This window comes from Notolepis coatsorum, assembly GCF_963971535.1.
Source record: "Notolepis coatsorum genome assembly, chromosome: 19".
Taxonomy (NCBI): Eukaryota; Metazoa; Chordata; class Actinopteri; order Aulopiformes; family Paralepididae; genus Notolepis; species Notolepis coatsorum.
The window spans coordinates 5344756-5367265 of NC_140183.1; the positions used below are offsets into that span (position 1 = coordinate 5344756).

The following is a 22510-nucleotide window of genomic DNA, read 5'->3' on the forward strand; positions in this document are numbered from 1 at the left end:
GAAGGAAACAAGAAAGGAGGGGAAGAACTAAATAAGGGGGGGGGGGGTTACTCGTCCATCGAGGACATGTTTGTTTAGCCTTGAGGGCAAGTAGACAAACCAATGGATGCCGGCTGGCAGACGACCACTGCGGGACACGTGGACATTTAGAGCTCTAATGCTTGTGTCTACCCTGGCAGGCGATCTATAAACATTTACAGTATGTATGCATGCGGGGGACAGCATTAGCTGTCAAGTACAGTCGGGGCAAAACACAAGCCCTGATGAGCTTTGTCTATTTATTTATTTATTTATTTATTTATTTATTTATTTATTTATTTATTTATTTATTTATTTATTTATTTATTTATTTATTTATTTATTGCCTTACATGTATCAATAATAATGATCTATTTTGTTTCATAATGACATTCTGCAAACTGAGCGATCTCTTTGTGGAGAAGCTGTTGGAACCACTTTGTAGAATCTGGTGAAACCTGAATCCTATCGTTCTGTTGTGAGGAGAACGGCATAATCGGATGCCATAAACAATATCATAACATTGTAGCCCGTTTGTGATTATTCTCTATCTATCTATCTATCTATCTATCTATCTATCTATCTATCTATCTATCTATCTATCTATCTATCTATCTATCTATCTATCTATCTATCTATCTATCTATCTATCTATCTATCTACTGTATTATCTATCTATCTATCTATCTATCTATCTATCTATCTATCTATCTATCTATCTATCTATCTATCTATCTATCTATCTATCTATCTATCTATCTATCTTATCAACAATTTATGTTATGTAAATAATATGTGTCCAAAAAGTGGACATTATGTAGTTGCAGCCTACAGTCACTGATCTCTGCATGTCTCTCTCTGTGCAGGCGATCTACAAGATGGTGTCGTCGGTGATGAAGATGCCAGAGGATGAGTCCACACCGGAGAAGAGGACGGACAAGATCTTCCGTCAGATGGACACCAACAGAGACGGTAGGGTAACACTCACTCACTCACTCGCTCACTCACTCGCTCTCTCGCTCACTCACTCACTCACTCGCTCACTCACTCACTCGCTCACTCATTCACTCGCTCGCTCACTCACTCACTCACTCACTCACTCACTCACTCACTCGCTCACTCACTCACTCACTCACTCACTCACTCACTCAACCACCCACCCACCCACTCACTCGCTCACTCACTCACTCACTCACTCACTCACTCACTCGCTCACTCACTCACTCACTCACTCACTCACTCACTCGCTCACTCACTCACTCACTCACTCACTCACTCACTCACTTGCTCACTCACCCATTCATCCACCCACCCACCCACCCTCTCTCTCTCTCTCACTCACTCACTCACTCACTCACTCACTCACTCACTCACTCACTCACTCACTCACTCACTCACTCACTCACTCACTCATTCACTCACCCGCTGTTACGACCCTGGCTCAAAGGGAAGCAACATTAGTGCACACAGACATCTGGTCTGTGTTAAAACCAAAAGACTATCCTAATTATGATAACTAGCTCAAACAAAAGATCAAGAATGGTGGAAAGTGAAGAGACTCTGTTTCCACAATCTCTTCTAGCAACAGTCACAATGCATGTGTGGGTCAGCAAGTGCCTTTGAGCTGCCAGGCAGGTATCCAATCAGCAGCAATCAGCTAATTAGCAGCCATCACCTGCATGCACAGTGACACAGGAGTAATCAAGATCATGGTACATAACACCCACTCACTCACTCACTCACCCACCCACCCACTCACTCACTCACTCACCCACCCACTCACTCACCCACTCACTCACTCACCCACTCACTCACTCACTCACTCACTCACTCACTCACTCACCCACTCACTCACTCACCCACCCACTCACTCACTCACTCCCCCTCCCGGCACACAGATGATAATGGACGTGATGTTTACTCGACCATCCGCTTGTTATTTATTGTTATTATGGGGGCAGCGGTGGCCTAAAGGTTAGAGAAGCGGGTTTGTTGACCGGAAGGTCGCCGGTTCGATCCCCCCGACCAGCAGGTAAAATCTGGGCTGGGGAAGTGAATGAATAACTCTCTCCCATTACCCTTAACACCAACCGCTGAAGTGCCCTTTTTTTATCTACTTTTTCTCCCCATTTTCTATTTTTCTCCCTTCCCCAATTTCGTATTGTCCAATTCTGCCCTCCCCTGTCTCGAACGTTGTCCGATGGAGTGCCCTTGAGCAAGGCACTAAACCCCCAACTGCTCCAGTGGAGTTGCTCAGTGGCCAACGGTGTCAGACTGTGGTTGTACTGGGCAGCTCCCAGGTGTCAGACTGTGGTTGTACTGGGCAGCTCCCAGGTGTCAGACTGTGGTTGTACTGGGCAGCTCCCAGGTGTCAGACTGTGGTTGTACTGGGCAGTACTCTCTGATATCAGCCTGGTGTGTGTTCGGTGGTTTTTTGTCTCTTACTGCGTTTGAGGGAAGAGACGAGGTCAGAGCCTCCTGCCCAGTACAACCACAGTCGGACACTGTTGACCACTAAGAGCTGCCCAGTACAACCACAGTCGGACACTGTTGACCACTAGGAGCTGCCCAGTACAACCACAGTCGGACACTGTTGACCACTAAGAGCTGCCCAGTACAACCACAGTCGGACACTGTTGACCACTAGGAGCTGCCCAGTACAACCACAGTCTGACACTGTTGACCACCAGGAGCTGCCCAGTACAACCACAGTCTGACACTGTTGACCACTAGGAGCTGCCCAGTACAACCACAGTCTGACACTGTTGACCACAAGGAGCTGCCCAGTACAACCACAGTCTGACTCTGTTGACCACTAGGAGCTGCCCAGTACAACCACAGTCTGACACTGTTGACCACTAGGAGCTGCCCAGTACAACCACAGTCTGACACTGTTGACCACTAGGAGCTGCCCAGTACAACCACAGTCTGACACTGTTGACCACTAGGAGCTGCCCAGTACAACCACAGTCTGACACTGTTGACCACTAGGAGCTGCCCAGTACAACCACAGTCTGACACTGTTGACCACTAGGAGCTGCCCAGTACAACCACAGTCTGACACTGTTGACCACTAGGAGCTGCCCAGTACAACCACAGTCTGACACTGTTGACCACTAGGAGCTGCCCAGTACAACCACAGTCTGACACTGTTGACCACAAGGAGCTGCCCAGTACAACCACAGTCTGACACTGTTGACCACTAGGAGCTGCCCAGTACAACCACAGTCGGACACTGTTGACCACTAGGAGCTGCCCAGTACAACCACAGTCTGACACTGTTGACCACTAGGAGCTGCCCAGTACAACCACAGTCTGACACTGTTGACCACTAGGAGCTGCCCAGTACAACTACAGTCTGACACTGTTGACCACTAGGAGCTGCCCAGTACAACCACAGTCGGACACTGTTGACCACTAGGAGCTGCCCAGTACAACCACAGTCTGACACTGTTGACCACTAGGAGCTGCCCAGTACAACCACAGTCTGATACTGTTGACCACAAGGAGCTGCCCAGTACAACCACAGTCTGACACTGTTGACCACTAGGAGCTGCCCAGTACAACCACAGTCGGACACTGTTGACCACTAGGAGCTGCCCAGTACAACCACAGTCTGACACTGTTGACCACTAGGAGCTGCCCAGTACAACCACAGTCTGACACTGTTGACCACTAGGAGCTGCCCAGTACAACCACAGTCTGACACTGTTGACCACTAGGAGCTGCCCAGTACAACCACAGTCGGACACTGTTGACCACTAGGAGCTGCCCAGTACAACCACAGTCTGACACTGTTGACCACTAGGAGCTGCCCAGTACAACCACAGTCTGACACTGTTGACCACTAGGAGCTGCCCAGTACAACCACAGTCGGACACTGTTGACCACTAGGAGCTTCCCAGTACAACCACAGTCGGACACTGTTGACCACTAGGAGCTGCCCAGTACAACCACAGTCTGACACTGTTGACCACTAGGAGCTGCCCAGTACAACCACAGTCTGACACTGTTGACCACAAGGAGCTGCCCAGTACAACCACAGTCTGACACTGTTGACCACTAGGAGCTGCCCAGTACAACCACAGTCTGACCACTGTTGACCACTAGGAGCTGCCCAGTACAACCACAGTCTGACACTGTTGACCACTAGGAGCTGCCCAGTACAACCACAGTCGGACACTGTTGATCACTAGGAGCTGCCCAGTACAACCACAGTCTGACACTGTTGACCACTAGGAGCTGCCCAGTACAACCACAGTCTGACACTGTTGACCACTAGGAGCTGCCCAGTACAACCACAGTCTGACACTGTTGACCACTAGGAGCTGCCCAGTACAACCACAGTCGGACACTGTTGACCACTAAGAGCTGCCCAGTACAACCACAGTCTGACACTGTTGACCACTAGGAGCTGCCCAGTACAACCACAGTCTGACACTGTTGACCACTAGGAGCTGCCCAGTACAACCACAGTCTGACACTGTTGACCACTAGGAGCTGCCCAGTACAACCACAGTCGGACACTGTTGACCACTAGGAGCTGCCCAGTACAACCACAGTCTGACCACTGTTGACCACTAGGAGCTGCCCAGTACAACCACAGTCTGACACTGTTGACCACTAGGAGCTGCCCAGTACAACCACAGTCTGACACTGTTGACCACTAGGAGCTGCCCAGTACAACCACAGTCTGACCACTGTTGACCACTAGGAGCTGCCCAGTACAACCACAGTCTGACACCGTGTGAGAACTCAAAAGTGTTGGACTTTCTGACTCCTCCCCCGGCTTTAATCGGCTACTCTGGCTTGTTTTCGAGCCGAAAGTCATCTGGAACGAGCCTCTTGTCACGGAGGCCTTGTCACGGACACCTGCAGCTTGAGTAGCTGGAGTCCTTTCAGCCTCGCTGCTGTTATACAGACCGTCCACTGCTGGAGCTGAATACTCACGTGGCACTTTGATTTCTCTTTGTTTCATTTTTAACATTTTATTTGTATTTATTTATGGTTAAATATATATATTTTCAAGAGAGATCTTGCCAAGAAATACATGGTAAATGGTAAATGGCTGCTTTTTTATATAGCGCTTTTATCCAAAGCGCTTTACAATTTAGTTACTCACATTTTACCCATTCACTCACACATTCACACACCGACGGCGGAGGCAACCATGCAAGGTGCCAACCTGCTCATCGGGAGCAATTAGGGGTTAAGTGTCTTGCTCAAGGACACATCGACACGCTGCCCGGGAGGAGCGGGAATCGAACCGGGAACCTCCTGATTGCCAGACGACTGCTCTACCTCCTGAGCCGCTGTCGCCCCCATACATACAGTTCAAATAAAATCAAATGTATCTGTAAGGCCCGACAACACACGTTAATGTACCCATGGGCCGGACACGTCTTCTTTAAACAAGTCAAGAAGAAACAGCACAATAAATCAAGAACAAAACAAAAAACACCATGAAATCCAAGATAGAATGTAAAATAAATAAATGCAACACTCCCAGACAGACCCCAGCGAAGGTAACGTCACAGTGCCCAAGTACGTCCACCTTTTTATAGGATTCTATCACATTTGCATAACAATAGCGAATATTACGTACCTTGCGCCGTTTTCATTGGAGTTTTTTTACAAAACAACGCTGTTTTATTTGTCCTATATATGCGGATATCATTTAAAAACTTAAATTTTACCATTTTAGTTCCCTTTAGACAACAAACATAATGCTAATGATGCACTTTAATTATGATAATTAGGTGGCCATTCACGGTCACTGTACTGAGGTGACGTGAGGGCGCATTCATAGTTTAACGCTCCTGTGTTCAGATCGCATTTTCATCAACTTTTACCGACCTGCTGACCTGTGAACTGTGAAAAAAGGTCTTGGAAAATGGAGTTCTTTTGTTTGAACCTGTTTTCATCCTTTAAAATCAATGCTGCCATCTACTGTCAGCTGGAAGGTAGTGTCGTTTGTCTACCATCTCATCTCAGGAGCAAACAACATCCCCATTTTATTTGTCTAACAAACAAAATATTAATCACAATCACTTGTCACATTAACATTTGTGAGTACATGTGTTTTCAACAAAAATATGACAAATTTAACACAACAGCCAGCACTTCATAAAATTTTATAAAACATTATATAAAAAATACAATAAACATAACTTGGAACAATAACTATTTACAGCACACCATACATATTTATAAATTTTTTCATTCGCTCACTCATTCATACACTCATTCATCCAAACACCAGTAACACCAGAAACTAGCATCTTCGTCCTCCTCCTCCTCCCACTGGACACACATGGTGTGGAACCATTTGTGACAGTTGTCACACTGGACCCACGACACCAAACCCTCAGAGTCCACAGGGGGGTTCGCCTTTTTACACCGGCCACACCGCCAGATCCCCAGCTTCTGCCTCTTGGTGGTGTGACCTGCAGTTAAAAAAGAAATTTATTATTATGACGCTGCTTGATTACAATATACCAAGGTCCAATAATAAGTAAGGGATAATGTATAGCTACGAGGTCATTGTCGCAAAATAATTGACCGACACGGAGTTTAAAATACCGAGGCGCAGCGCTGAGGTGTTTTAAACGTCAGTGAAGGTCAATTATTTTGCGACAATGATCGAGTAAAGCTATACATTATCCCGCTTATTACATGGCTAACTTACTAACAATATACCTAATTCATCGACAAGACTAGATCAAATGAAGACGCAGTTGTTCTGTGGCTCTGTCAGCCCAAATAAAGTGATTATTATTATCGGCAGCCGGCAGGTCTCTGGTCTGATTGCATGACTGAGTGCAGCTGTGCATATGCTGAGCAGCACTGATACAGTGTTGTAGTGGGCTTGATTGCGAACAGCTGCGCACAGCGGTCATTATTGTCCCACAGCGGTCATTATTGTGTGATAACGGACCTCTGACACGGGCTATTGACCAATCACAAGCAAGCATTTCGGCGAATGTGAAAACGCCATGTAATAAATATGAATAACTATCTATATAGTACTTTTCACACATGGACCACAGTTCAAAGTGCCCCACAGCAATTTGTATAAAATCAGCAAATTTTTTACAAAATAAATAACAATTCATAAGTTTGCCCTGACAAACTCAAAAAACATAAGTAACATGCCGATGGGTGTCGTGGGTCTGGCGTGGGAGGAGGAGGATGTCGATGCTCCTGTTGGTCCAGGAATACAGGAGGCTGCAGACACAAAAAGGGAGCACCACTCAAAAAAATTATTTTGTTTGGTTTGGTAAATATTGCGCTATGAACAGTCTATCAGTGTACTGTGTGTGTGTGTAGGCCGTAGGGGCAGGTACAATAAGAGTTTTTCTTCCTGTTCCTTTTGGCCATGGACATTTGTAGATCGTGTTTTTTTCACAGTTGTTTGAAAAAGCTTACGGTGGGAGGGAGAGGAAGTTGGCTGGGACACCCGGTGGGACTGCGGTGGGACTGCCGGCTCTGAGAAAATGGTTAAGAAACAATAAAACATGATTATTTATTCATAAAAAAATTTATACTTTTTTGCTAACTGAGAATGTTGTCTCCCAAATAACTGTTAAAAGAAAACAAATAAGTAAATACCATCCATTATGGCTGTTGGGGAGGAAGAGGTGGAGGGGTGGTGATCTTCCCCTCTCAAAGCAGGCAGGCGAGTGCTGGTGTGGAGGCTAGAGGCGGGCAGCAGACTGTGGGAGGCAGAAGAGGGGGGCATGGAGGCTGAGGCTGAGGGACCGGCGATGGAAAGACCGGAGCTGGTGGTGGGAGCGGCCCCGGGGGACACTCCTCTTCTGCGGCTGGGGAGAGAGCCACCACGCGGGGTACGGGAGGAGGTTGTGGGAGTCCTTAAAGTTTCAGCCCGCTGCCGCTGTCGGTCTGCCCTGGCCAGAGCTCCTGCCTCGGCGCGGGCGGCGCGGTCCTCTGTCTCATCGATGGCATCCGTCATCTCCTGGGCGGTGAGCAGGCGGGCCTTGGTGGTGTTCCTCCTGACCTTTCCAGATCTTCTTGTGAACTCTATCTGGGCCAGGAGTTGTCCCAGGTCCGCTGTGATCCTCCCTGCTGTTACAAGGGGGTGGTTGAGGTAGGGGTTGGGGGGTGAGTCCTGGACTAGAGCACGGGGGCTGGGTGGGGGGCTGGGAGGGGGGCTAGGAGCACGGGGGCTGGGTGGGGGGCTAGGAGCACGGGGGCTGGGTGGGGGGCTGGGCTGGGGGGTAACAGCAGGGTTGGCACCAGGAGATGCAGGGGGAGGGGCAGACGGCATGACCCTCGACCAATCAATAGCCGCAGGGTCCAGAGGGTAGAGGCCACACCTCCTGAAGCCAGCCACCACCACCCTCCGATCTTTCTGCCTCTGGTAGGTGTCTCTGAACACCCTTGAAAACTCCTTTTTAGAAATCATGAAGGAGTGGCTAACTGCCGACAGATCTCCCACAAGCCCGGAGAAATCTGCCTTCAAGGGTGCAAAGAAACTCACATCCAGAGGCTGAAGGATGTGAGAGGTGTGTGGCGGTAGGCACAGGAGAATGACCCTCTCCCTCTGTGCCGTCCGGACCAGCTCTGGATCCAGGTGGGACTGGTGACCGTCCATCACAAGCAGCAGCGGGCGCTCCTCCGTGGCATACTTCAGGAAGTGGTCGGTGAACCACTTCCTAAAAAGCTCTGAGTCAATGTACCCCGCTGGCGACTTCCCGTAGAGGGCATTGGGGACTCCCTCCCTATTGTAGGGCCCTCCTGGGTAGCCCCCCTTATAAATAATAAAAGGGGGGACGTCCTCCCCAGCCGCGTTGAGGCAGGCCAGGACCGTGATGTGTTCCCTGGTTCCCTGGGCCTGCCTGTAGGCGTGCTTCGTCCCACGGGGCACAACGACCTTCCTCCGGTTGGAGTCCATCTGAAACCCCGTCTCGTCACAGTTGTAAATATGACGGGGTTTCTCCCTCAGCCCGTGCTCCTCCATGGTGCTGGTGAGGAGCTTGAAGTATTCTTCTATGGCCCCCCTCTTAGCGCAGGCTGCCCTCCCACGGTCAATGGTGTCCGGGATCCGGATCGTGAGGCGATGGTGTTGCCTCTCCCTAAAATTGATCCACCACCCCTGGCCAAGGGATGTTTTTAGGTTCCCTGGGTGACGGAGGTTATAGATGGCCAGGGCGTGGGCCAGGACCTGCGACCTCGTCAGCGGAAACCCATAACTGGCAGAGTACAAGCAGTACTCCACCAGGGAACTCTCATCTTCAGGGGTCAGATAGGTGCCCCGGCCGATGTTGCAGGCCAGAGACACCTTTCCGCTGAGTCGGTCGATCAGGCTGGACTTAGGGACCTCGAACAACGTGGCTGCCCGCCTCGCACTCCACCTGCCTGCTCTGACCTCTGCAATGGCCTGATCCATGGCCTCCTGGGTCCACAGACGCACCTTCCTCTCCCTCTTCCGCATTTGCCGGATATTAGGCATGCTCTGCAAACACACACAAATATTTTAAACAAGAAAGTAAAATAATATGAACTTTATTATTATTGTACGACTGACAAGTTTATTTTATTTGATTTATTTAGCACATTATTTAAAAAAAACAGTGCTAGGAGGGAACTTATGTGAGTGATTTATGATGAAATTAAATTAGATTTGAATTGTTTTTTTGAATATGGATAAGGAGGTTGTTGACCTCAATGATGAATTTAGTTTATTGCTATGGTTTGTTGGATATGAGTGAAATTCTGATGAAAAGATGCAGAACAATGGAAGGTATCAAGAACATCTTGCCTTTTGTTAATGAACTTGAATATGAATGAGCATGAAACCAAAATGATTATGCTGAAATATTACCAGACATGCAAACACACACACAACCTTACCTTCACCCAGTTCAGCATGGCAGCCTCACACACACACACACACACCTCCATTCACCTGTAGAGAAACAAACAAGCACACACAAACCTACCGTGTCTGCTGTCTGACTTTGTCACTGCTTCAGATGTTTTTTTATACAGAGATTGAGAGAGAGAGAGAGAGAGAAAACCAGTTCATTATTTTCCCCGCGAAAATTATTGTTCTCCCTTCGATTATTTTCGCGCAACCTCAGTTCATCACTCGTTCAGACAAACTTAGATCTCTTATTAAGATTACAAATGTACAACACATTTCGTCGGACAAAACACTGGCTATATATGCTAGCAACATAACCAAACAATCTGACTTCATCTTGGGGCGAGTGGGAGTTCGTGTTTAAGGAACAGGAAGCTACTTTTACTTGGAAATCAGCGTCGCCCCGAACACATTCGAACAATTATAACGTTGCAGTGGTACAAACGTTCACATCTAGTAGTCTTTAGATGACTAAATATAGATGAATACTCATGAAATTTGATATATATACTCTAAAATAAGTATGATTTCATATCACCTACCTTTCGACGTGAAAATCTGGTGGGGCTGTGAGGAAAGATCCAGAATGCCGCGCAAGATGGGGCGTGACCGAAGTTGGGTTTGGGCGTTCCCAGGTAAAGAGGGTGACCGGGATTGGTTTACGTTCCGTTAAGGAACAACTCACTAAAAACTTAGCAATACGGGAAAAAACTGTTCCAGACACAATACAAAGCTCACACCAAGACAACAGTCACATATGCAGTTAAGACGGGATTACATGAGTATTTACAAAGATACTGCGATGAATAAACAAAGGAAATATATAATGAAATATATAATAGAGTTGATAGAGCAGGGGTTCTCAAACTTTTTTATACCACGACTGCATTTTATCTAGGATCTTTTTTTGGCGACCCCACACTTAATGTATTGCGTAATTTCAACGTGGAAATAAGGAATATCAAAATAAAAGCACACGTTGTTGAACTTGATCATGCATATTTGTTAGAAAATTCAATTACAGCACTATGTTATCAATGAAATGAATGAATATTATCAACAAAAGCGACGGAATTGTTTCTGTATACACATTTATAAAACGAGGCAGATTTAGCCCAAATATGTTGCCAGAACATAAAAAAAGAAAAGAAAATGCGTTCACATGCACTTTTCAAGAATAAAAAAAAAACTAGACTTAATGGGAAGGGTGTGCTGTGCTTGTACATTTGAACAGATCCATGATACGTGGCTGCGTTGTGCTGAGAAAGAGGCACACATCCGCTTCTACTCCGAGGCGAGATGTGTATTTATTTTTTAATGTCGTGCCGAAAGTCCAGCGTCACAGATGTATGTTGATGCGAAGGGGACAAGCTTTCTCTGCACAGCATCACACAACACTGGGTACTCGTTCCGGACTGATTTGCGAGGGCCTGTCCGGTGAACTTGACTTTCTCGTCACACGAAAGATCAATTTGCGTCATGCGTAATGAACACATCTAGGATCCAGTTGTCCAAATTGTCTGTGCTCTCCGTGTAATAGTTCAGAAATTGTTCTAATGCGACTCTCTCTGCGCCGCCCCCCTTGCCTCAAATAGATCCGCCATCAGCTCTATTTTAAAATATTTCAAAATGTTCAGTTGCTATTGCATGCACTTATCTGTGTTTCATTACACATATGAAAGCATACCAACTGTTCGCCTGTTTTATTGCAACGCTACTATCACCGACATCTAAGAAGGGAGATCCCCCCTTGAATGGCCCTTCTAAGGTTTCTCTCCTCCACATTGCCTGTGGTGCATTTTTTCCTATTGCTAGGTTTTAGTGAGTTTTTCCTTACCTTCGCGTGGGGTACGTCTGGGAGTGTTGCATTCATTTATTTTATGTTTTGTTTTGTTATGTTTTGGACTTAATGGCCGTTTTTGTTTTGTTCTTGACTTATTGTGATGTTTCTCCTTGACTTGTTTAAAGAAGACGTGTCCGGCCCATGGGGACATTAACGTGTGTTGTCGGGCCTTACAAATAAATTTGATTTGATTTGATTCAATGAGCCCTTCTATGTGGCTACAGATGATGGGCTTCAAATGATTTTTTTTTCAACATTCTGTTCTTCCAAAAAGCCATCAAGCTGAGTAAATAGCCCCAAATCTCTGCTGATTATCTTTAGCTGCGAGTCCAAACAGGTCTGTGTCCGGACCTTGTAGTCCCAGATTCGACGCATTGAGGCGGTCAAAGATCTCGGCTAGATATGCCAGCTTTGCCAGCCATTCATTATCAGCCCATTTCTCTGCCAATGGGTTGTTTTTGTCTGCAAGGAAAATCCGCGCTTCTCTCTCTCCACGCTTCTGACAACAAACCTATCCATTGCGAGTGTCAAGGTTACACACAAAAGACGAGACGCGGTCTCCGCGATTATATATGCGCAGGATGTAGTGAGATGTGTATTGGAATACTGTGTGTCGGCCTCCGTTGATGAAGGGGCAAGACTTGGCAAATACAAACAGTTTTCCAGGTGGAAAACTCAATCTGAGTTGGGCTCGTCGGTTTTTCTCTCGATTTCTTTTTTTTGTTTTTTTTGTTGCCAATGCGCGACCCCACTGTCACCTACCCGCGACCCCACTTTGGGTCGCGACCCCTAGTTTGAGAACCGCTGTGATAGAGGGATACTGCATACAGCAATCCAGACTGACTGGACAACTCTAGGATCCACAGCAGAGCATAGACCACTCTTCAATCACATGCAGTAAGAAGACATTCAGAGACACCACACACACACATACACACACACACACACATACACACACACACACACACACACACACACACACACACACACACACACACACACACATACACACACACACACACACACACACACACACACACACACACACACACACACATATACACACACACACACATACACACACACACACACACACACACACACACACACACACACACACACACACACACACACACACACACACACACACAAGCCAACTGTTGAGTACTCGTGATTCTAATCATGAGAAGCACAGAGAAAAGCACAGTTGACCATGAGGTCTGTACTTCTCTCTCTCTCTGAGTCTGTACTTCTCTCTCTCTCTTAGTCTCTCCATCATCAATCTCTCTCTGAGTCTGTACTTCTCTCTCTCTCTCTTAGTCTCTCCATCATCAATCTCTCTCTGAGTCTGTACTTCTCTCTCTCTCTCTCTTAGTCTCTCCATCATCAATCTCTCTCTGATTCTGTACTTCTCTCTCTCTCTCTCTCTCTCTTAGTCTGTACTTCTCTCTCTCTCTCTTAGTCTCTCCATCATCAATCTCTCTCTCTGAGTCTGTACTTCTCTCTCTCTCTCTCTCTCTCTCTCTGAGTCTGTACTTCTCTCTCTCTCTTAGTCTGTACTTCTCTCTCTCTCTCTTAGTCTCTCCATCATCAATCTCTCTCTGAGTCTGTACTTCTCTCTCTCTCTATTTCTCTCTCTCTCTGAGTCTGTACTTCTCTCTCTCTCTCTGAGTCTGTACCCCTCTCTCTCTCTCTCTCTCTCTCTGAGTCTGTACCCCTCTCTCTCTCTCTCTGAGTCTGTACCCCTCTCTCTCTCTCTCTGAGTCTGTACCCCTCTCTCTCTCTCTCTCTGAGTCTGTACTTCTCTCTCTCTCTCTCTCTCTCTGAGTCTGTACTTCTCTCTCTCTCTCTCTGAGTCTGTACTTCTCTCTCTCTCTTAGTCTCTCCATCATCAATCTCTCTCTCTCTCTCTCTCTCTCTCTCGTGGCAAAACATGGCACTTTACAGTGAACAGGAGGTCTATTTGTATTAAAAACAATAGATTGTTTTTCATTTAAATGTCTGGAAGAGCTAAAAAATTAAAATGGCAAATTATATTTTTGTTGCCTTTTTTTATTGAAATTTAAATGTTACTGATTGTGTTAAATGGGCATATAATATTGTCTCGTATCGATCGCAGACACCTGAATCTAATCGTATCGTATCGTACCGTATCGTGGTAGACTTTGTGATATCGGCAAATCGTTGTCCAAAGAATCAATATTGTATCGTATTGTGAATCGTATATGAAACTGGTGATTCCCACCCCTAGTCCCACCCAGTACTCAAGTACTCAACCTCTACTGTCTTTAACTATGAATGAACACAACACTCTAACTTACCATCTTTAGATAATAAAGTACTCAACCTCTACTGTCTTTAACTATGAATGAACACAACACTCTAACTTACCATCTTTAGATAATAAAGTACTCAACCTCTACTGTCTTTAACTATGAATGAACACAACACTCTAACTTACCATCTGTAGATAATAAAGTACTCAACCTCTACTGTCTTTAACTATGAATGAACACAACACTAACTTACTATCTTTATATAATAAAGTACTCAACCTCTACTGTCTTTAACTATGAATGAACACAACACTCTAACTTACCATCTTTAGATAATAAAGTACTCAACCTCTACTGTCTTTAACTATGAATGAACACAACACTCTAACTTACATCTTTAGATAATAAAGTACTCAACCTCTACTGTCTTTAACTATGAATGAACACAACACTCTAACCTACCATCTTTAGATAATAAAGTACTCAACCTCTACTGTCTTTAACTATGAATGAACACAACACTCTAACCTACCATCTTTAGATAATAAAGTACTCAACCTCTACTGTCTTTAACTATGAATGAACACAACACTCTAACTTACCATCTTTAGATAATAAACTACTCAACCTCGACTGTCTTTAACTATGAATAAACACAACACTCTAACTTACATCTTTAGATAATAAAGTACTCAACCTCAACTGTCTTTAACTATGAATGAACACAACACTCTAACTGACCATCTTTAGATAATAAAGTACTCAACCTCAACTGTCTTTAACTATGAATGAACACAACACTCTAACTTACCATCTTTAGATAATAAAGTACTCAACCTCTACTGTCTTTAACTATGAATGAACACAACACTCTAACGTACCATCTGTAGATAATAAAGTACTCAACCTCTACTGTCTTTAACTATGAATAAACACAACACTCTAACGTACCATCTGTAGATAATAAAGTACTCAACCTCTACTGTCTTTAACTATGAATGAACACAACACTCTAACTGACCATCTTTAGATAATAAAGTACTTAACCTCTACTGTCTTTAACTATGAATGAACACAACACTAACTTACCATCTTTAGATAATAAAGTACTCAACCTCTACTGTCTTTAACTATGAATGAACACAACACTCTAACTTACCATCTTTAGATAATAAAGTACTCAACCTCTACTGTCTTTAACTATGAATGAACACAACACTCTAACTTACCATCTTTAGATAATAAAGTACTCAACCTCTACTGTCTTTAACTATGAATGAACACAACACTCTAACTTACCATCTTTAGATAATAAAGTACTCAACCTCTACTGTCTTTAACTATGAATGAACACAACACTAACTTACCATCATTAGATAATAAAGTACTTAACCTATACTGTCTTTAATTAACTATGAATGAACACAACACTAACTTACCATCTGTAGATAATAAAGTATTCAACCTCTACTGTCTTTAACTATGAATGAACACAACACTCTAACTGACCATCTTTAGATAATAAAGTACTCAACCTCTACTGTCTTTAACTATGAATGAACACAACACTCTAACTGACCATCTTTAGATAATAAAGTACTCAACCTCTACTGTCTTTAACTATGAATGAACACAACACTCTAACTTACCATCTTTAGATAATAAAGTACTCAACCTCTACTGTCTTTAACTATGAATGAACACAACACTCTAACTTACCATCTTTAGATAATAAAGTACTCAACCTCTACTGTCCTTAACTATGAATGAACACAACACTCTAACTTACATCTTTAGATAATAAAGTACTCAACCTCTACTGTCTTTAACTATGAATGAACACAACACTCTAACTTACCATCTTTAGATAATAAAGTACTCAACCTCTACTGTCTTTAACTATGAATGAACACAACACTAACTTACCATCTTTAGATAATAAAGTACTCAACCTCTACTGTCTTTAACTATGAATGAACACAACACTCTAACTGACCATCTTTAGATAATAAACTACTCAACCTCGACTGTCTTTAACTATGAATGAACACAACACTCTAACTTACCATCTTTAGATAATAAACTACTCAACCTCGACTGTCTTTAACTATGAATGAACACGACACTCTAACTTACATCTTTAGATAATAAAGTTTGAATGCGTTCCTCTGAAAACCTAAAACAGAGCTGTATGGTTCTCTTCAGATGGGCACTGCTTCCCAGTGGCCTGCCAGCGCTCCTCTGTGGGACACGAGCTGTGAGACGAGCACTTGTTTTTGCGTCGTCCTCCAGAGCCTCTGTCCTGGAGTGTCTCCATGAAATAGAAAGAGGACAGAGGAATATAGGGCTGTCTCAATACTGCCACCTGCTGGTAGAAAGTGGAACCTCTTTATGATAGTTATCATCAATAAAACTACACTAGCACACTATAAATTAGTGTTGAGAGGATCAATTGTTCTTATTATGGATATTGTGGAAAATTCCTTTCATTGTCTTTTGTTAACACCCCCCCCCCTCCCATACCCTTACCCTATTCCGTTTGATTACACCTCCCTCCCTCCTTTCTGTGCCCCTCACCCCCTCCTTCCTGTGCCCCTCCCCCCTATCACCTGGTCAATCCCTTCCCTTATAAGGTGAACTGATAAGAAATTCAGGGGGCTTGACCCACTTCACCCGGCCAGAGAACGTCGAGTCCTCCACCAAAACTCTTAAATTAACTTGTATTCGATTTACCATGTTTTAACAAATACATTTGTATCAACCAAGATGATTTGCATCCAATGTAATAAAAAAAATCAACCAACGAACTCGATTCTTGTACCAGATCTCCTCTCTGGTAAACAAGAATACCCTGAAGACTCTGGCATCATTCAAGGGTACTACGACTATGCGTGCACCTCATGGTACCAAAGCACCTCAAAGGCGCTAAAAACAAAATTACAAACATCACAAAACAAACTGGTCAGACTACTACTTGACCTTACCCCCAGAACCCACCTCACCCCTGCCCACTTTGACAACCTAGGATGGCTTAGAGTAGACGACAGAGTACAGCAACTTGCAATGGGCCTGGTCTACAAGATACACTATACGACTAAGGTACCCATGTACATGTCAAAATACTTCCCAAAGGTCAGTGAATACCACAACCACTACACCAGAGGAAGCTCAACAAATCATGTTAAACCCAGATTCGGCTCAAATAAGGGACTAAACACGTTTCGCAAGGGATTTTTATTTTTTTATTACCTTTTTTTTTTATTCAACAAACGTTGAATGCGTTACAGGACTTAGTTCTCCCTTTGAAATGGCTCTGGTGTTATTGATTGATTGATTGATTGTGTGTGTGTGTGTGTGTGTGTGTGTGTGTGTGTGTGTGTGTGTGTGTGTGTGTGTGCGTGTGTGTGTGTGTCTCCAGGCAAGCTGTCTCTGGAGGAGTTCATCAAGGGGGCGAAGAGTGACCCCTCCATCGTCCGCCTGCTCCAGTGTGACCCCAGCAGCGCCGGGCAGTTCTGACCTGGAGGATCTGACCATGTGAGTGGGGACGGGAGTTGATCATAATAAATAATAATAATTAATTTATTTTGTATAGCGCTTTTCAATGACCCAAAGTCGCTGACAATAGGCAAAAAAAACAAAGGAAACGGAGAACAATATGAATACACAAGAACATAAAACCACGAGTAACGCATAACAAATACAGGAGTCAGTGGGGGAGACAGTCGGAAAGTGAGTAAGGGAAACCGAGGGGGGTGGGGGGGGGCAGGAGAGGAGAGAACGTAGGGCAGGGGAAAGGGGGGGGGTGGTAGGTTGGAGGAGGGTGGTTATGGGTAAGGAAGGTTGAATGCTAGGGAAAACAGGTAGGTTTTGAGCGTGGATTTGAAGGTGGAGAGTGAGGGAGAGTCTCTGATGGTCTGAGGGAGGGAGTTCCAGAGTCGGGGTGCAGCTCGTGAAAATGCCCGGTCACCAAAAACGTTTAAGTTTGGATGTCGGGACAGTGAGGGAAAGAGTGGAAGAGGACCTGAGGGAACGGGTGGGGCGGTAGGGGAGAAGGAGGTCAGTCAGGAGGGGGGGGGGGGGGCCAGGCTATGGAGGGCTTCAATACGATTCCATTATCGATTCTGCTTATCGATCCAATTCTTTATCGATCCCCTTATCGCTTCCTGATACATTTGTAATTTAAATAAATTGGAAATGCAACAGAACTAAGCTGGTTAGAATAACAACATGCAACTTGACATTTCTGATTGTCATTTATCATTTATTGTTGAGCCCCCATGTCTGTATTTAGCTAGCTAGCGGCTAACGTTACTTTACCATGTAAATGAATGACTAGGATGCAAAGCACTTTCTGTTTTCACTGCACACACAAAACGGTCGCAATATCGAGCCCTTTAGGTTTCCCTAGTCAAGGAATCAAATAGTCTGCTATGGCTGCATGCGTGGCGCTAACGTTATTGTTTTTAAATGCGCAACTCACATTGCATCGATAAGAGGAATCGATAGTCACGGAGGCATGCGATTCCAGGAATCGGACAATTAGGAACCGGTTCCCAATCGATTCCGATTCTCGATTCCCATCCCTACATGTGAGTGTCCTGTCTCCTTTAGAGAGACACCATGCGAGTGTCCTGTCTCCTGTAGAGAGACACCATGTGAGTGTCCTGTCTCCTTTAGAGAGACACCATGTGAGTGTCCTGTCTCCTTTAGAGAGACATCATGTGAGTGTCCTGTCTCCTTTAGAGAGACACCATGTGAGTGTCCTGTCTCCTTTAGAGAGACACCATGCGAGTGTCCTGTCTCCTTTAGAGAGACACCATGTGAGTGTCCTGTCTCCTTTAGAGAGACACCATGTGAGTGTCCTGTCTCCTTTAGAGAGACACCATGTGAGTGTCCGGTCTCCTTTAGAGAGACACCATGCGAGTGTCCTGTCTCCTTTAGAGAGACACCATGCGAGTGTCCTGTCTCCTTTAGAGAGACACCATGCGAGTGTCCTGTCTCCTTTAGAGAGACACCATGTGAGTGTCCGGTCTCCTTTAGAGAGACACCATGTGAGTGTCCTGTCTCCTTTAGAGAGACACCATGCGAGTGTCCTGTCTCCTTTAGAGAGACACCATGTGAGTGTCCGGTCTCCTTTAGAGAGACACCATGCGAGTGTCCTGTCTCCTTTAGAGAGACACCATGCGAGCCATCCAGCCAGCCAGCCAGCCAGCCATCCAGCCAGCCATCCATCCAGCCAGCCAGCCAGCCAGCCAGCCAGCCAGCCATCCCGTAGTGCTCAGTGGTTAATGCAGGGACCCCTTCCAAGCTCAGAAAGAATTGGCAGCTAAGAAATTCAATTAGCTGGTGAAATTCTGAATCCACTTGTCACTGTGGTCAGTTTCCATAACCCTGGTTGTCAGTCGTGCCTTCCGTCTCTGCTCTGACCACTCTGACACCTTCAAAATGTATAACTTGGTAACCCATGGTTATTTTAAATCCAGGGTTTTAAACCAACCTGTCTGTACTTTTTTTTCCTTTTAGATTTTTGTATTTTGTATCTTTTATTAACAGTTTTGTACACTTGCTTTAATTGATTGTTTTCTTTATTCTGTATCTTCTGTTAAACTGTATCTGTTTATCTGCGTTTCCTCTCCCTGCAGTGCTTGTTGGGGTCCTTTCCTCCACGTGGATAAGTCTGATGATGATGATGATGATGATGATTAGGAGGAGGATGATGATGAAGGAAGAAGATAGGCCTTCAAATACGCACTGAGGACTAAAACAGGGCACGGGAGCCAGGATTCTCCAGTTCTCCCAGACCAGTTTGACCAACAGTATAAAAAAAAAATTAAAATAAAACAACGAAAAAAAGCTCTTTTCACAGCAGAGAGAGACTGAAACCCCACGCCCACTTTGCCATAACCAGCCGCCCTCATCATCGACTGCGATCCCTCAGTTTTCTAGTAGGCATGTTGTGTGATATAACAGGCCTACGATATGTTGTGTACTATATATACAAACTGGAGGCTGGCCGTCTCTGCTGGCTCTCCTTCCAGGCTCTCGTGAGGGTAGTCCAAGCCTCTATAGCTCTTGTGTGTATTATTGGCAGAGTGTGTATGAGAGAGAGAGAAATGATGATGATGATGATGTTGTTATTGTTGAACTAAAGGACAACTGTAGTTGAGATCATTGACCCTGCAGAACGGTTTTGACCTTTGTCCTTCGCTTGGAAAGAACAGTTTTTAGGGTATTTTTCTACTGTGAGAATGTGTACATGTGTTTGTTTTGTGAGAATGTGTACATGTGTTTGTTTTTTGTTTGTTTGAGTATTTGTTTTCTGTTTGTATGAGTGTGTACGTGTGTTGGTTTTGTATTTGTGAGAATGTGTATTTGTTTTGTATTTGTGAGAATGTGTATCTGTGTTTGTGAGAATGTGTACGTGTTTTGTATTTGTGAGAATGTGTATCTGTGTTTGTGAGAATGTGTACGTGTTTTGTATTTGTGAGAATGTGTATCTGTGTTTGTGAGAATGTGTACGTGTGTTACTCGATACACCTTGTTTGTTTTAGTGATATTCTGCGCTGGGATTTCAAAACTCGAGACGAAAATGTGGATTTTTAATATTGTGCTACTATGCATATGCGCCCCTAATAATATCTGTGACGTTGTGAAGAGATGTAATGAAGGAAACTGTACCTTGTCCTGATCCCCAGGGATTCTGCATAGCAACAACAATTTGAGTTTTGCTTATTTTTGTTACAGCTTTTAACAGCCAAGAGAAGAAAAGGAAAACTCTGGCAAAACCTTTGAAATATTTTGATTTTTTTTCTTGTGAAAAATCAAACGAAATAACCCAAACTAATCTAAAACAAAAACGTTTTTTAATCATTTTTTCCGATAGTTCCAATTACTCAATTATATAAAAAAAAAAAAAGAGATTACTTTGTAGTTACTTCAAAAACCACATCAAAGAACAAATGTAGTGAAATAGAAGTTGTTTATTTTGTGTTTTGGAGGGAAATCAAGCAAATCTGTTTCTTTTCTCATCTCCTGTGTGACGAAGGGAAGACAAGCCTAGATGTTCTAAATGGTCGCATGTTGAATCGTTTTTTGATCAGTTGGTTATCGGGGATGTGTGTGGGGGGGAGGGGGGGGGCGACTAAAACATGCATGTGACAAACGTGCATGTGTGAATAATGTGTATGTTTATTGTTATCAATGACTATTTGGTTGATTTTTACCCATCCAGCTCACTTTAGCTACTGTTAATATTGTTAATAATTTTGTTATCATTCTTACCGCCACCAGTCAGTGTGTGATAGACGGCGTATGGACAGCCAAAGCTGAGAATCTTAACAGTTTAAACTTTTAATAACTTCAAAAACAAAACTAAACAAAAAAATATATATATAGAACAAAATAAATTAAATAAAATACAGAAAAAGCTTTAACTACATCAGGCACAGCTAGCTGTACAAGAACCACATAGACGCGCGTAAGCGGCATAGAAGTGCAGTTAAAGCCGCAGAATGCTGTATATTCGTAGTACTGTACACGCTTGACCGGCTGGGTTGAGCTCGATAGTTACTAGATTAGACGTCGCGGCCCGTCTGTGCATCGGCTGAACCCTGTCACTTCTCCACTACATCTCCCATTAACCCTTTCACTGCCGCACTACCAAACGGTTAACCCTTTCACTGCCACCCACGACAGCAGGTTAACCCTTTCACTGCCACACACGACAGCAGGTTAACCCCCTTTCACTGCCACACTACAGAAGGTTAACCGACCGTCGGTAGTGTGATGGTAAAGGGTTAACCTGCTGTCGTGTGTGGCAGTGAAAGGGCCACTTCAACAGAAAACAATGCTGATTTATTATACATATTCTCACACACATCCCAAAAACTGTCAACAACACACATTCATTTAGTTATTGAGAATATCAGTTTGAATAATATGTCGTCATCGGATGATGGTGAATCCGTGCGTTGTGTTAAATACACCTCGATGATGAGATGAACACTTTGCAATTCGGTTAAGTCTGACGGCACGCGACTCAACAACCCTGTAGGTCAATACGTCACGACTTAACAACCTCGTAGGTCGATACGTCACGACTTAACAACCTCGTAGGTCGATACGTCACGACTTAACAACCTCGTAGGTCGATACGTCACGACTTAACAACCCCGTAGGTCGATACGTCACGACTCAACAACCCTGTAGGTCGATACGTCGCGACTCAACAATCCTGTAGGTTGATAAGTCACGACTTAACAACCCTGTAGGTCGATACGTCACGACTTAACAACCTCGTAGGTCGATACATCACGACTCAACAACCCTGTAGGTCGATACGTCACGACTTAACAACCCTGTAGGTCGATACGTCACGACTTAACAACCCTGTAGGTCGATACGTCACGACTCAACAACCCTGTAGGTCGATAAGTCACGACTTAACCCTGTAGGTCGATACGTCACGACTTAACAACCCTGTAGGTC

General features: G+C 44.5%; 1 protein-coding gene and 1 long non-coding RNA gene across 3 annotated transcripts; one reads left to right on the forward strand and one right to left on the reverse strand.

Moving 5' to 3' along the window:
* The first annotated feature begins 878 nt into the window (after positions 1 to 878).
* On the forward strand, positions 879 to 21130 carry LOC311246054. Its single transcript, XR_014620773.1, has 3 exons — positions 879 to 990; positions 17442 to 17557; positions 19666 to 21130. It is a non-coding gene; the product is annotated as an uncharacterized lncRNA (long non-coding RNA).
* On the reverse strand, positions 6215 to 10502 carry LOC311245791 (uncharacterized protein). Of its 2 annotated transcripts, none has more exons than XM_084335774.1 (6): positions 10447 to 10502; positions 9981 to 10007; positions 7630 to 9493; positions 7447 to 7506; positions 7174 to 7245; positions 6215 to 6464 (listed from the first exon to the last, which is right to left on the reverse strand). In XM_084335774.1, exons 3-6 carry the CDS (start codon positions 9488 to 9490, stop codon positions 6262 to 6264), a joined length of 2196 nt encoding a protein of 731 aa, XP_084191900.1. In that variant the 5' UTR covers positions 9491 to 9493; positions 9981 to 10007; positions 10447 to 10502; the 3' UTR covers positions 6215 to 6261. The 2 variants fall into 2 exon arrangements, with proteins under 2 accessions (XP_084191900.1, XP_084191901.1); XM_084335775.1 differs by having other exon boundaries at positions 9981 to 10004; positions 10447 to 10488.
* Positions 21131 to 22510: the final 1380 nt, after the last annotated feature.

Coding starts and splice junctions, on each gene's coding strand:
- LOC311245791 (XM_084335774.1), bottom strand. CDS start 9,490: ATGCCTAATATCCGGCAAATGCGGAAGAGGGAGAGGAAGGTGCGTCTG. Junction 7,507..7,629: donor CCCAACAGCCATAATGGATG/GTATTTACTTAT, acceptor CCATTTTCTCAG/AGCCGGCAGTCCCACCGCAG. Junction 7,246..7,446: donor AACTTCCTCTCCCTCCCACC/GTAAGCTTTTTC, acceptor TTGTGTCTGCAG/CCTCCTGTATTCCTGGACCA.